At 37.0% G+C, this 15,433-nt stretch overlaps 1 protein-coding gene across 2 annotated transcripts in view; it reads right to left on the reverse strand.

Moving 5' to 3' along the window:
• Positions 1-1,104: 1,104 nt before the first annotated feature.
• The window catches only part of CCDC91 (coiled-coil domain containing 91), a 197,386-nt gene continuing 183,057 nt past the window's right edge, over positions 1,105-15,433 (reverse strand). For both annotated transcript variants that reach the window (XM_012732900.1, XM_004693184.2), the window contains one exon: positions 1,105-2,158. In XM_012732900.1, the coding sequence (XP_012588354.1) occupies positions 2,048-2,158 (111 nt within the window). In that variant the 3' untranslated portion in view covers positions 1,105-2,047. The remainder of the gene's footprint in view (positions 2,159-15,433) is intronic.

Consider the following 15,433-nt stretch of genomic DNA (forward strand, 5'->3'; position numbering starts at 1 on the left):
TCATTTTGGAAGGAAAAGTATATTGTACAAATAGACTGTCAAATAGGGTGTTGAAAATGGAGTTGCAGTTTGATAGTAAAAAAGCTAACTCCTTTTTTATCAAAATGGTGCCTTATTCACCTGAACATAATGAGCAGGGAAAACTAAGTGAAAAGAGTTAAGGAAATCATGGATGAAGTTTTACAGGCTGCTCGACAACTTCTCTTTGAGATGCTGGGCTTACATTTCAGGGGAAAACTTTCTTCTGTTGTAGTACAATACGTGGTCATACCTCTAGTGAATACTACCCGAGATAGTCTGTGAGCTTGGGAGAATCAGAGTGAAAAGAGAGTACATCACTTGTACATTACTGAAACACATTACTAGCTAATTTAGTCTGGCAGGATTAATGAGTTCAATAATCAATTCTGAGATTAGGTGAATCTTCTCAGATCTCTTGAATGACAGCTCTGAGTCATTCTGCTTTCATATTGCACACGGTGGGTGTTCTGAACTTGCCCTAGAGGGATCACTACCAAATAGTCCCAATTTACTGCAGTTGGCAGTCCACATAAGCAGCAAAGTTGGAGCCTCGCCAAATGGAAGAAGGAAAAGTCATTCCATGGTGCAAAGGGATATGTATTGTTCTATTCTTTAGACATCTCCACTATCTCGCTGAAACTTAGAATCAATGAACTGTGCTTCATTTTCATCTAAATAATACTCGTGGGGCTTGTAAAATAGCCCATCACTTTAAAATTGACATTCAAGTGATATTATATATTTATATATGTGTGTGTGTATATATTATACATACATATATATATGTATAAGTAAAATATTGTGACATTGGCTTGTTCCTGAATTAAAACCTCTTCTCTCTTTAGCATGCTCATTTTCAAGTCAGTGGTCTGTTTGCTTTTATTCTTATTTAAATGTATAAGAGAAAAGTAAGTAATTACTAATTTTTAAAGATTCTTGGTAAATATCACCTAAATACAGACATTTAGGTGAAAGTATGTATTATAGATATCACACTTGAATATAAAGGTTGAAGCAAAAAATTTTTAGAGACTAAAGCAAATATACGTCAAATATGGAGAAAAATAATCAAATGTGGTTTTGGAATTCTTTTAATACAATGAGAAATCCCAGACAAGTACAAAGTCCATTTAAAAGAAGCATTTCAGAAAACCAACTAAAACATTGCATGTTTGTACACATTTTAATGACAGCATTTGAGTTTCTATGTTAAAAATGATTTGCATTATTGGTGCATACTGCTCATGACAAGATATATTCTGAAGTGCTAGAAAGACTTCATATTTCCTATGCTTGAAACTGAATTGCTTCCTATAAATGACTGTTACAATCTATTTCTAGATTTAGCTGACAGTATGATTCATAAGGGGAAAAAAATGACTTGATTCGTAGTGGCTCTGAACACAGAAATAGGAGACAGGCATATGTCACATATATTCCCTTTAAGTGTACATCAGATCAAGGTTAAATTACATAATTTTAGTATTTCTGTTACTAAAATAATGGATCCAAAAGCAGAGGTTTGGTAATGTCAACATGATTCTCTGCCATGTCAGTGTCCTATATCCAAGTTAGGCAGATAAACAGGGTGATGTTGAAACTCATGCCCTTTCTACCCTCAAGTCAAATCCAGGTATGATGACATCCTAGCATCAGTAGCATCTTTGTGAAGCAATGAGTAAAGATATTCACTGCTTTTGCCAAATCCAGTGTATCAGGCCATCAGAGGCTCTACAGCTTGTTTAACTTTTACAGTGTGGCAATTTTCAGTGGCTTTTGAGTGACAGATACTTTCTGTTACTACTACTCCAACTACTAACATAATAGTCCATGTAAAGGAATAAACAAAAGAAAATAAATTTATTTATTTATAGTTCATCTAAGTACTGTTTTGGTTTATCCTTGAAGTAAAAATCAATTCTCCAAGGTTTAGAAAGAAAACAAAAGCATCTTTATAGTTCACAGCATGTATTTTAGGTCTAATGATTTATCCATTGCCAGTATGGGTTAGCGTGTCATGTTCTCTTTATTCAGTGTCAACTGGCTCCGTAGCTATTAAAGCACTTAACTGTTTCTGAGCACAGGAGAGGAACAGTTCCAAACTGGACAGGCTTCTCTGGCGAATGACTTGATCAAGCTGTTGAATTTTTTTGAGAGCAAGGGAGAGAAAAAGAAAAAAAAATATATGCTTAGTTGAGGGGTAAAGAATATTCTGCCATTGAAACCCATGAGAAAAAGTTTTTCAGAAAAGTCAGGGAAAAACTTTTAGAGAAGTCAAGGATAACATTGAACTTAGTAACAATGTAGTCACTGTTTCTGGCTTATCACTTAATATGGCATGATAGTTGTTAAAATTTCATTAATTGATGCTGGTATTCAGTTATTGAAAAATATCAAATCTGATCAAGATGATTCTAGAAAATATAAAATGGAATTTTGTTTCCTAATGAATGTGCAGGCCATATGTTCACTAAGATGATGTAAATATTACAGATGCAGAAACAAGAAAGACATACTACAAAAACAAAACAAAACAAAACAAAAAACAGCAAGTACATCCTGTATAGGGGCTTAGTAGAACAAAGTCTAAATGAAATAAACAAGTTTTAGAATTTAGAAAAAATCGTGGGAAAGGTGTACTCTAAGAAATACTTGATATTGTTAAATTTTTTCCCTTGAAATTTTAAATAAGACATTTAACATTACTGTATTTTTTTTTAAAGATTTATTTATTTGTGCATACAGAACTCAGGGGCGGTGAGAGGCTTCACCAGAGACAGAGCAGGGAACAGAACAGGCAGATCGACGAAGTACACTGCTGAGGGGAGCAGCGGGCGGGTCAGGAGAGGTCTGCCACGCCATGCGGTCACCTCCAGGGCAGGCGGGAATCGAACTCATGTGGAAGCAGCTTTAGTTTTTCAGTGCTGTTCTTTAACCAGCTGCACCACCTGAGGGCCACCTTACTGTATTTTTTATAAAAATATTAATGTGACAGTTGAATGTGTTTCTTTATATTTCATGGATTTATAAGTGTATAACTATCAGAATACATATATGGTCTTTCCTGATCTACCTGATGTGTTGTGTATGTATCAGATAGACTATACACTATATACAAATATATAGTCTATTCTGATATATCATGAACTCTTGAAAATTGTGCATCTGTTGAATTCCTGATAGTCCAGAGACTTTCACACACTGAAGTTTACTAGATTGAGGGCAGTATCTATTTGTTAAATGAGGTGACCATTAAGTAAATTATATTCATTGTAACATCTTATTAGTTAATTAGAAAAACAAAATGTCATAAATGTTGCATTCTCTTTTAAAAAATAAAGCCCATGCCTCAAGTCAATATGAAAGAGTTATGATCATAAATTATGAAAAACACAACACATTAAAATTATCATAAAACATGGTTAAAATCTTGTTTTTGACATTTAGTATGTGGGATACCTTGGCCTACAACAGAATTATAAAATTTAAGTATTGATAAGACATCCCCTCTTTTTAAAATTATTTCACTGAGACAATACTATTTCTCAACACAGTCTATCTATGTCTTAGGAGTGTTGACTTACACTGTCCAAATGTATGTTACCACACACCACACCCACCACCAAAGCATCAATAAGCCTCCCAACAGTGCACTGGGCCCCTCCGCCCTTGGCTCCTAACCCCTGTTCTGCAGTAATATTTCTAGGGCTTGTTTGGGTTTGGTCTTGCCAGTGCTTTTGCTTTCTTTCTCTATAGTCTACACATGAATAAAATCATGTGTATTTGTCTTTCTCTTTTTGACTTACTTCACTTAATATCCTTTCCTACACAACCATCTATGTTGTCACAAAGACAAGATTTCATCTGTTTTTATAGCTATGTAATATTCTTTTGTGTACATAAATATCCTCTTAATCCACTCATCTGCCCTTTGACATTTAGGCTATTTATGGAATTTGGCTCTTATAAATAGTGGTTCAGTGAACATAATAGTTAGTGCCTATCTTTTTTACTTCATGTTTTTATACTCTTTGCATAATACCTAAGAATGACATTGCTGGATCATATGGTAGAACTGTTTTTAGTGTTTTGAAAAACATCCATATTGTTCCTACAGAGGCTGGAGTAATTTACCTTCTTAACCAGAATCTGAGAGTTCCTTCTTCTCTACACTTTAGCCAATACTTGTTTTGCTGGAACTAAACTGATTTAGTCTTCCTGTTTAGAGATTTTGTTAGTTAGGATTATATTAATATGTCAATAACTAATATAGTGAACAAAACATGTGTATTTGATACAAAGGATATAGTACATTTATTATAATATAATTAAGATATGTAACACATATATTTGACACATTGTTCTTTAATAATACACATTGTGACATATGCATGTATATATAAAATGAGGGGTATATATATTCAAAAGCAATACATCACTTCTGAGAATAAACAGTATTCTTAACAATCCTGTTAAAATAAGCCATATCTGTTTGTAATTAACTTTTATTTTTTTCTTTACACCAGTATAAGTTCACCATCCTTTGTATTACTGTGATTTTTAGTCAATGAAAAGTAAAAGCTAAGGTCCACAGATTTTTTTTTCTTCTTTTGCTATGGCATAAAATACTAAGGGAAAGTTTAGTAATATAAGTCATATAGCAACTTCCTGAAAATTAATTATTATTGATTATATCAAGAAAAGTTTTTCTCTTCTGCTCTAAAAAAAGTGTGCATGATGGAAAAATACTGACCATAACACATTGTCTACAGACCAAAGAACAACTGAGGAACTCAAAGCCAAATAAGTTGAATTTCATAATATATACCATATTTATGTAAAAGGTGACAAATCCTTTCAAATGCTTTGCCTTTAAAAGTAAAATGAAAAAGAGCAATGATATGATAATTCTCTTTATCAGATTACACTTAATATGTTAAAAATGGGAGGCTAAAATTTTTAAGTATCCTAAAAATTAACAAGGAGTAATTATATTTGTAAACTTCTCAGCAGAAGAGCAAACTGTCCTAAGACTCCCTTCAGTTACAATATTCTGAGAATTCTTTCACAAACAGGCTTTTTTCTACTTCTGTTCCTTCTTCTCTTAAGTGATACTTTTAATTGAGCATATACCTCCTGCTTACACATGTGTGTAACCAAGCCGTCTGTTACAGTATAAACACCAGATCCCTAGACACTGCCTCGCTCACTCCTGTGCCCCAACATATAAAGGAGGTCTGGCACCCATTTCTATTTTTAAATAGTTGCTTGTTTTCCAGATATAGTTACATTTTAGTGTAAAAGAATATTATTTTATATAAAATTATTCTATTGATAGAGATTTAAATTGTTTGTAGTTTCTGTTATTTCAGTTAAAGCTGGAATGCATATCGGTCAGCACACAGTTCTGTGTTCCTGCACTAGTACATCTTACAGAAATTACTTGACCAAAGACTGTATCCCCCCAAATGCCAGTTCAATCCAATAAAGTGCAAAAACTAAGCAGAACTCAACCAAGGTATATTTTGAATTACATCAACTGGCAATAAAACATTCCATTTTTAAGATAAGAAAATTATGCAGTAAAACAGAGAATAATTATGTTTAGGGTGGGCCAGGTGCTGTGAGCTACTCCTTATCTTGGAGGTGGTATCATGGGTGTTTGCATCACTAGTATGAGTTGGAACTTCTGCAGAGCTGTCATGCATTAGCTTTCATACCTCATGGTCATTTACAACCCCACAGAACAACAGGAGCACCACTTAAAACAATCTTGACTTGCTAGTTTCAAATTTATGAGCTCAAGGTGAAGGAGAAAGTCTGTCTTTTGAGGTATGATCTACTGGAGACAAGAATCACTGGGCTGTGCATTCAGAAGCAGCAGTAGTATTTTAAAAAACGAGCCTCCATCCAAGGGCAAAGAGTTTGGCCATTTTTTTGCCTGGATGCCCAAGCACTTCTCTCCTGTTTTGCGCGCAGTCACTGTGGGCTCGGTGACCATGAGGTAACAGACACTGCCAGGCTCCTTTCACAGCTTTCAGCATACCTGCTCTGGCCTTCCAAAGGGCCTGCTAAGTAAACACAACCCCACACTCCAGGGCACAGTCAGGAGACACCAGCACTGAGGAGGACGCTCCGCAGGACCATCACCTGAAGGTGGCTGCTCTTCCTTGAACACTTGGGACCTTTCTCATAGAAAGACACCAAATTCCTCTTTCTGAAACAAGTACCTCAAACTGATGTTCTTGGCGAATTCTTGAATTTCAACAGTTTGTGTTTTATTAGGCATGACCTTATTATCCTTTATTGAGGCAAGAGGAATTCTGGCAGAAAATTAAACTCCTCCTGCCCCTGGAAGAGTGGGGCTTTTATTATTTGCGGCTTTCGTTTCAAAGTGAATCAAATGTTTGTGTGCTGTGACTTAAGGCTGACAGTATTATGTGCGAGAGCAGTAGTGGCAGACTCTTCATAGGAGTTTTCCCTTCTATTTGTTTTGATTCTCCTTCCATTCTCTGTTGCTTCAGCTGCTAGTCAGCTATTTACATATTCCTGAAAAAACAAAAACCAAACCTGGAAATTCGGAGGCTTCTGAAATAGATACCTGGGCTTTATTATTTCATGCCCCCCTCCCCAATTCCTTGTCATCTCTTCAGTTTGCTGGGTTATTGCTGAAAATTGTTTAGAATCATTCTACTTTCTTCCGAAAGTCGATCTTACTAAGCTAAGGGAGGAGAAGAAAGGCATATGACTCCCCAGTTGTTCTACATTTAGATTCTTCTTTCCTTAGTGTTTTACACTATAGCAAAAGAAAAACAAGCAAACAAAAAACCCCACTGGACCTTAGCTTTTATTTTCCAGTGACCAAATACACAATATTACAAAGGATGGCGAACTTAAATAAAGAAGAAAATCCAAAGTCAATTACAAATGGTTTAATAGACCATATTAAAGTAAGTACAGTATGTAAACCATTAAAATAAGTAAACAATTTAGAACACCAAAAATTGTTTTTGAATATATAGATACATACACATATATAAACACGTATAGCAGTGTCTAGATTCATAAACAATATATCAAATATATATTACATATATTAACTTAATTATATTGAACACCAAAAGTTGTTTTTGAATATATAGATACATACACATATATAAACACGTATAGCAGTGTCTAGATTCATAAACAGTATATCAAATATATATTACATATATTAACTTAATTATATTATAATAATAAATTTTTAAAGCCTTTAATAGTAACTACTTCAATACCTTTGGACTCCTCCTCCAGTAACTTATGTCAAGAAATGTGAAAATACTAGGTGTGCCATGATCAATGTACCTTTCCCACCACCTCCCCTAAATTTTCAACATATGCTTAAAAAGTGATCTAATTTTTTGGTAAAGTCAGAAAGGGCACTCAGCAAGTACACTGGTGGGAAATGACTTATACATGAATGGTATCAGCTTAATAATGATTTTTTTTGGATTCAGTTTTCATCCACTAACAAGTTGTTGCATGGGCAATGAAGAAAGATCAAGAATGAACTGTAACTATAACTGCCAGGCAGATTTTCCAGTTAACATCGTACTGTTGGGTAAGGAGGATTGTTTGCCTTCTGATAAAAAATGAAGTGATTACTTAGTTTCTGATTTGTTTACTGCAACCCTGATAACATTTTGTGTGTGTGTGTGGATTGGAATGCTTCTTTTCTGACTGTTATACATCCCCCACAAACCTTCAAGCTGCCTTTTCATTTCCATGTTGGAGATTGTACCCTGATTAAAATGAGTCATTTAATCAATAAATCAACAAATCAATCAGCAATGAGTGAAAAAGTCAAGATTGCCCAGTATTTGCACCTTACCACTCTCAGTCCTGGGAGAAAAAAACAACAAACAAAACTATACAAACTGGCCATATTCTTAAAGAGGCTTGTGGTCTCTTTGAAAAAGACAGACAGGAAATAAGGACAGAAGAGTTAGGTGCTGACATGTACAGTCAAGACTGAGCCCAGTGAAGAGGGCTGGTCTGAACAGAATCTTCAAGTAGCAAGCCCACTTCCTCAGACAAAGAACTACAAGCTATGCAAGAAATTTTAGGAAAGCAGAATAGCAAAAAGGCAAACATACTGTTTGGAAATATGGAGGAAGTAGGCATGAAAACATCTCTTAGGTCTGCTATACAAAGTCACTCGTTTGACTGTAGTCATATTCTTTTACACCTACTATGTGCCAGGCATTGTTTAGGCACCACAAATGTCCCGGAGAGGAAGTCGGTTCTTATATCATTTATATTTTAGTCTGATGCAACAAATTAAGTGTCTTTAGGTGGAGACCAGTGCTTCGAAAAATAACAGAAAGGCAAAAGGATTAGATAAGGGGAGAGCTTTTAGGTGTGATAATTAGAGGGGTAGTTAAGAGACTTGGACAAATGAGGTGGGAAAGGAGCCATGCAAAAATTTGGGAACGAGAATTTCAAGGCAGAGGAAACAATGAGGTAATAATTCAAAATGAGGGTTCAGACTTGGTTGGACCAGAGGATTGGCCATAAGGAGCTGGGGAGAAAATTAGGGGACAGGATCAGAGAAGTAGGTGGTGGTTGGAACCTGGAGGGCAAAGTGGGTCATGGGAAGAGATGCTGGAGAGTTGTGAGCAAGAGTGTGACATGCTCTCTGCTTGCAAAATATCAGACTGGCTTTTATCGGGACAGCAGACTACAGGGGTTGGGAGACCAGAGTGGAAGAAGAAAATCTATTAGGACATTTGGATTCTGCTGGAGTGCAGGGAGGCTTAGCAGCAGGTCAGGTTTGGATATATATATATATATATATACACCCAAATATTAATATATATATTAATATTTTTTAAAGATTTATTTATGCTTACAGAATTGGGGTACAGGCCAGAGGTGTGGTAAATGAGAGGATTCACCAGAGACAGAGTGGGGAGCAGAACAGGCAGATCTACAAAATACACTGCTGAGGGGAGTAGCAGGCAGGTCTTCCACACCATGTGGGTCAGCTCCCTGACCTGGAATCAAACTCATGCTGCAGTGGCTTTGGAGAGCTTTATAATGCAGTGCTTTAACCTGTTGCACCACCAGGGAGAGGCATGGTTTGGGTATATTTTAAAGAAAGGCCCAACTTGAGCTGCTGGTGGGCTAGAATTGTGGATACAAAGAAAGGAGAAACAGAAGGTGATTCTTAGAATGGTGTCAGCTACTGAGATGCGATGGATTGGAGCTGAAGACTACTGATGAGAGGAAATTTGTATGGTTAATTTCTCTGCTCTCATCTGATGTATCGGAGTACTGGATATGAGCCTATAATTCAAGGGGAAGTCAGGACTATAAATACACAAACAAGATACCTATACATAAGATACAAACGTGGAAACCATCTGCATATAGAAAGCATCATTGAGTTTCCCAAGGAAAGAATAAAAGAAAGCTGCAATGTTGCTCCCTCTACCACATGACCTGGTAAGGCACAGTGCAGGGGAGTTACCAGGTAGTTACTGTGGCCCTGAAATACCTGTCCCGGTCCTATCCCTGCACCTGTAAAAGTAACCTTCTCTGGAAAGGAAGCTCTACAGTTATAATTAAGATGTCATGCACAGACGCCAGGGGAAGAGGCAGGGGTGAGCAGAAGCTGATGCTTAGCTCTGCTGCCCCTTGCTCTAGACTTTCTAACCTTTAGAAGTGGGAGAGAAACATGGTTTGCAGCCACTGATTGGTGGAACTTTGTTACAGCCACCCTGGGAAACTTCCCAATGGCTTTTCCAGATATTGAGGTTGTTACAAAGGAGAGAAGTATTTCTCAACACGTGCTCTTCAAGACACCATTTCTAGTGTCTGTTTAAAAATAAGTGAAAGGCTTTTTAGTAAAGTGAATTGGGGAAATGCTGGGTGTTAAAAAGACTGTTTTCCACAGAAAAAATCTTAGTACTTGTCAGTTGCAAAAATTGTTCAAGTGTAGGTTACATTTCAACTTTTCACACCTTGGAATTAAGCAGCCGTGGGTGTACAGGTGTGAAGAATATTTTGGAAAATAAACAGTTAATCTTGAGAAATCCTCTAGACTTAAAGAAAAGGACATTGATTCTGTTTCCCCTCCATGACCTTTTAACGGTAAAGCAAGGTTGAGTCTGCGTAGTCTAACATCCGCACCTGACAGCATGTAAAGCTGACGTGCTCAGTTTTTAGGATTTCACCAGGCCGACTTACCCTCTTATACTTAAAACACATCCTTCTTTAAAATGTATTACCCTAAGCTTAAGAAACACTGCTGTGATTTCCAGTCAATCCTATGGCCACACTGACTTTTGGACAATGTAGAGATGAGATTCCCCGCTAAAGAGCTGGTGATAAGGCCAGAGACAACACTTCATCTTGATGTGCACCTGAAGGAAGTAAACTATACATACATTTTAAAACTTAAAATGTAAATGTATGGTAATAACATTTGTTTTATGAAGTTATCTCATTATGAATTGATAAAATTGAAGGTTAACTTATTTTTGAGTGGTCATTGTGACATTTAAACATTTTTATTATATCACCATCCTTAACTTTCTTCTTATAGCTTTAAATTCTGTTTCTCATCATTTTAGCACAAGAACACTCAGATTTATTCTGCTCTTACTGGTTGTGCTAACAGAGGTCCTATTGCATATTTTTCATTAGCACAACAACCAGGAACAGTTTCTCTTACAATAGACTTTTCTTTATACTTTCAGATAAGTAAATTTGATTGCTAAGAGGGATATGTCGTATATAACACTCAAGTTTATAGACAAAAAAAAACCCTCTATGCGGATATAACTGTTTCATTACTATAAATCATTTAGATGGACACTTGGGAAAGACATCAAGATAACATGGTTACATAAAATAGATGTTCTTAAAACTTCTTACTCTACAAGATTCAGCATGGTCAGGGTCATGGCCTGAACAAAGGCGGTGCTCACCTTAACCTTGAACTTTAGAGCTGTGTGCCTGAACACTTAACCAGAACATTCACAGGCTATCATTCAACAGTCCACGAACATTTGCAATCGGAAGTCCACATCTTCTTTACTTTCCGAGAACATTTTTTAACTTGAAAGTATATTTCAAGTCTGTGTGAACAGTTAAAACTGTCAACATATAAAGAAGTTGTGTAACTTTCTACCATGCTTGAGATGAATTACAGATGGCCTTTCCACATAAATGAAAAGCGGGCATAAAAGACAAACTGTCGGTCACAAGTAAGACTGCCTTTTTTTTTCTTTTTTCATTTGAAGATGTCTATGGGTAAGTTATTGCTCTGTTTTTCAATCATCTAAAGTAAGTGTGCATATTTGGGCAGTTCTGACTTTTCACCCCAAACTACCATTGAAGCCCCTGGGAAATGAGAATACTCATTGTTGCCCTTCACTGAATCATCTGGGCAGAGTAAACCAGTGTGTATTCCAGGCTCTGATGTGCAAACACGCTACCTTCGAATACGGTCTTGTTCCTCTTAACAAGTCAAACAACAACAGTTGGCTAGAAAAGAAGATCGTGCCGTAGGGAAAGAAGAATTCACTGCCACTTGCCAGACTACACTGTGTAGTATAAACTTTCCTAGTAGGGTTAGTGAGTTTGAAATGAATTCTGACCATTACTCTTTCTCCTAATTCTGAAAAATTCCAAGGAAAATTTAAACATTTAAAAAAATTCTAAAAGAAAAAAATAAGCGCTCCAAAGGCTTATGTAAATTAAAAAAAAAAATACATGGACTGTACCGTAGTGACTCAGAAATCATTTTTTAGAGCCCTGGCCCTTAAGTTTCTGTTTAGCTAGTAATAAGTTCTGTGCCCTAGTTTATAGCGCTCAATAGCAAATAAAGAATTTATCTCAAAATACCAGCTAGATTGATTCTGGCAAGGCAGACTAACTGATTTTTATACAACATTCCACATAAAGTTTTAAATATAATTTGTTGCATGCTTCCAAACCATGAACAACTTTTTTTCTACATTGTTGTTTTCAAGATCTGGGTTAGTGTAAATGTAATATATAGGATGGGCTTTTCCTAAGTTAAATGAATATAAAGATTCCAAACAAATACTGTTAAGTAGCGGATTGCTTAATTAACAAAAACTTTTAAACTTTCAGTTTAAATTTTAAATACTTGAATTTTTTTGTGTGTCAGTGTAAGAACCATTATCTGCCAGTCTAATATCCTATCTCCTTTATTTTTACCTTCAGCAATCTATATGTCATCTTATTTTGAAGTAGAATTACATGCCTTTTAGGTTCTTGTCTTCCTGTACTATCTTAAAATTCTCAAATGACTAATACACTTTGCCATATGTGTTCAGTCTACAAAAACTGGCCAAGGACTGCCCACAGGCTTATCCTCAAGTGCTCTAGTGCACATCTGCTGAACTTGATTCACAGTGCATGTTGAATAACCTGTAATGCAGGAGTAAGTGGATCTCTCCCTGTTTCCACAGACTTGATAACAACTTCCAGCTTGGCAGCACTCACTGTCTGTGCTGCACACGCAAACTCTCTGTGCACTGTATTATCTGTTACTGTGTAAAAAAAAAAACCAAATCGAATGGTTTAACACACACAAAACCCAAGTATGCATATCAGAGATTCTGTGACTCAAGAAACCGGTGCCCCTGGCTCTTGGTCTCTACCGAGTTCCCAACCAAGATGTTGGGGCTGGGATCACAGTAACGTAGTAGCAGGGACAGGGTCTCCTTCCAGCTCACTTGTGGATGTTCCTTTCCAACTGATGCCCAATGTGGCAGCTGATTTCCCCCAAAGCAAGCAAGTCAAGAGAGAATGAGAGCACCAGAGCATGGGAGAATACAACACAGAAGCCACAATCTTTATATAACCCACTCTACTGGGTCCAGCCCAAACTCACGGGGAGGAGACCGCACAGGCAGCACATCCTGGGAAGCTTGTACTCTGTAGGATCTCGTTTCTGTTCCCTTGCCTTTCTGAATTGAGGTCATTGAGGCTTTGAGAGGTTATGACTTGCCCAAGTGGCAGGGCCAGCCTCTGACTCAGGCATGTGCGGCCCCAAATCCATTCTGGGAGCCACCGTAGAGTACTCCTTTTCAAACGCAGACTTTGGTTATGGCTGGGGGCCTTGGCAAGGTATCTGCTCTGTCACAGTAAGTAGGGAGTTCTTGCATTGCATGTACTAGGACAAAAATCTGTCAAAACGCCAAAAGCCCTGTAGATGCTGTGACTGAAACATGTAATTATCTCCTCTTCCTAAACAGTGGATTCCAGAAGGTTTCCACTATATTACCATACAAATGGCTCCCTGAAAATGCAACAGAATTCTTTCAAGAAACACTGGTATATTCAATGTATCATATTAAAAACTGTAAGCCTTTATGACAATATATAAAACCGCAGCCCACATGCTTCTAGGGTGGGAATGAAAGGGGATGCAGTCACACAGGTGGTGTGTGGGACCAGGCTGACCCTGGGATGCCTTCAGGGCCTAGTTCACCTTTTACTCACCTTCACGCTTCAACCACTACCACAGCAGGCCAGCACAAGGTGCAAGCTGCCCCATACCTGTGAGGCAGGCCTGACTCCCTTGAGATGTCCCTCAGTATCCAAAATTGAGCTCATGGAACAAAGCATCATTGAATCAGATGGAATAGACATTTTTTTCTCTCTTTTTAAATCATACAGTTCTTCCTTGTCATTCAGAATTTTATGGTGTGTACTTGATTATTGATGTCTTAAAGAAAACCAATACCATCTGCATGGCTTATTTTTAAAAAATTATAATACTGAGGTTCCCAAGGAGGAGACCTCTCTGTCAGTCCTCTTAAAATCCCTTGCAGCCTCCAGCTGGATCTAGGAATGGAAGAAAATCCTAAGCTCCTTCCTTTTTGTAAAGAAGAAAAGGAGGTTTGTTTTCCATTAAGAAAGCTAAATTTGGATATTATTGCCTAAAAATGGAAACAGCACCTGTTCAAATAGAGATGCTGAGAAATAATGAACATTGCCTACTAGACAGAAGACATAGGAGTGACAGGTCCGTGTAGCCTGATAGTTGCCTCTGCAATAGCCCCTCATTCTTCCTCACCACAAAAGTTCCACTTTAGTTCTAGGATCCATGTGAACATCCTCGGGTCACCATGCCCTGGACTCCCCACAAGGAGAGCTCAGAACAAGAGAACAAGCAGCAGGACATGTGGGGCAGGGTGGCCAGAGGGAGCTTTCCAACTGAGGCAGACACCTCGCTCAGGTTTTTCTCCCTTTCCCATTTGCTGCTATCACCAGTTTTTCTGCAACTTCAGTTATAGTTTCTGTACCAGCTCTAAACTGCTTACCTGTGGACTTGCTTATGTCATTGTTATTTCTAGCTTTTGTTACAGGGAGGAAAATACAAAATCCAGTGATAAAAGTATCAGTTTTATAATATGCAAGTCTAACTAAGACAACAGAAACAGAAATTTGCTTTTACAGTGAGGAAAAGCTCAACATGTCAAGTATATGAGACTGAAATTTCCAGTCAGCTTAAGCATATAAATATAACAAAAATGAAATAATCAGTAACAATCAGATGGTGCCAATCATCTGTGCACATGTGCACGCAAACTGCATTGACATTTGCCTCTTTCTGTCTCTTTTCTCTGCTACAGAGTATTTGCAAACAAGCTGGAACAATGAAAAATACACCTAAAATGTTTTTTTTAAATACATAATGGTATGGATTTAAAACTATATGATATAATTTTGCCTAACCAAACAAGTTCACTTATGATACCTAGGAAGAAATACAAGGTTACCAATTGTGCCTATTTTAGATAAAATATGGCAATTTCCCCATAGGAAACACTGAACAGATTCTGCAGATTAAGACTGATACTAGGATCTCATAAACATGTACAAATGACATTTGATGCTCACTTTCTATACATCATGATTCTGAACAGTACCTATGTTATTTAAGCTGCCACAAATCACTTTTGGAAAAAAAAATATTTTTACTACAGCATACCTTAAGACAATGTAGGTAGAACCAAGGACACACTAAACCATCCTGTCAGGAAGCCACTTCAATAATAAAACACTAGAAGTAAAAGCTAAAATGAAAGTAAACTTCTTGTATGTGGGACAATGATATGAGCACTTTCCTATAATAACTCATGTAATTCTGACAACCTCTGTGGACACTATTTCTCCATTTACACATGAATAAAATGTAGCCCAAGTGCTTGCCTGAATTTGTGCATCTGATAAATAGAAGCTCAGTTTTAATATAAGAAAACTGATTTAAAATACCACATGCCCTAAATCATCCACTCGTCTAGGATAAAAGTTATCCCTATTTGAGCTGGAAAAGATCATGCTTAGTGAGATAAGCCAGAAAGAGAAAGAAAAATACCGGATG

Source organism: Condylura cristata, unplaced genomic scaffold (assembly GCF_000260355.1).
Source record: "Condylura cristata isolate star-nosed mole 26May11 unplaced genomic scaffold, ConCri1.0 scaffold00036, whole genome shotgun sequence".
Classification (NCBI taxonomy): domain Eukaryota; kingdom Metazoa; phylum Chordata; class Mammalia; order Eulipotyphla; family Talpidae; genus Condylura; species Condylura cristata.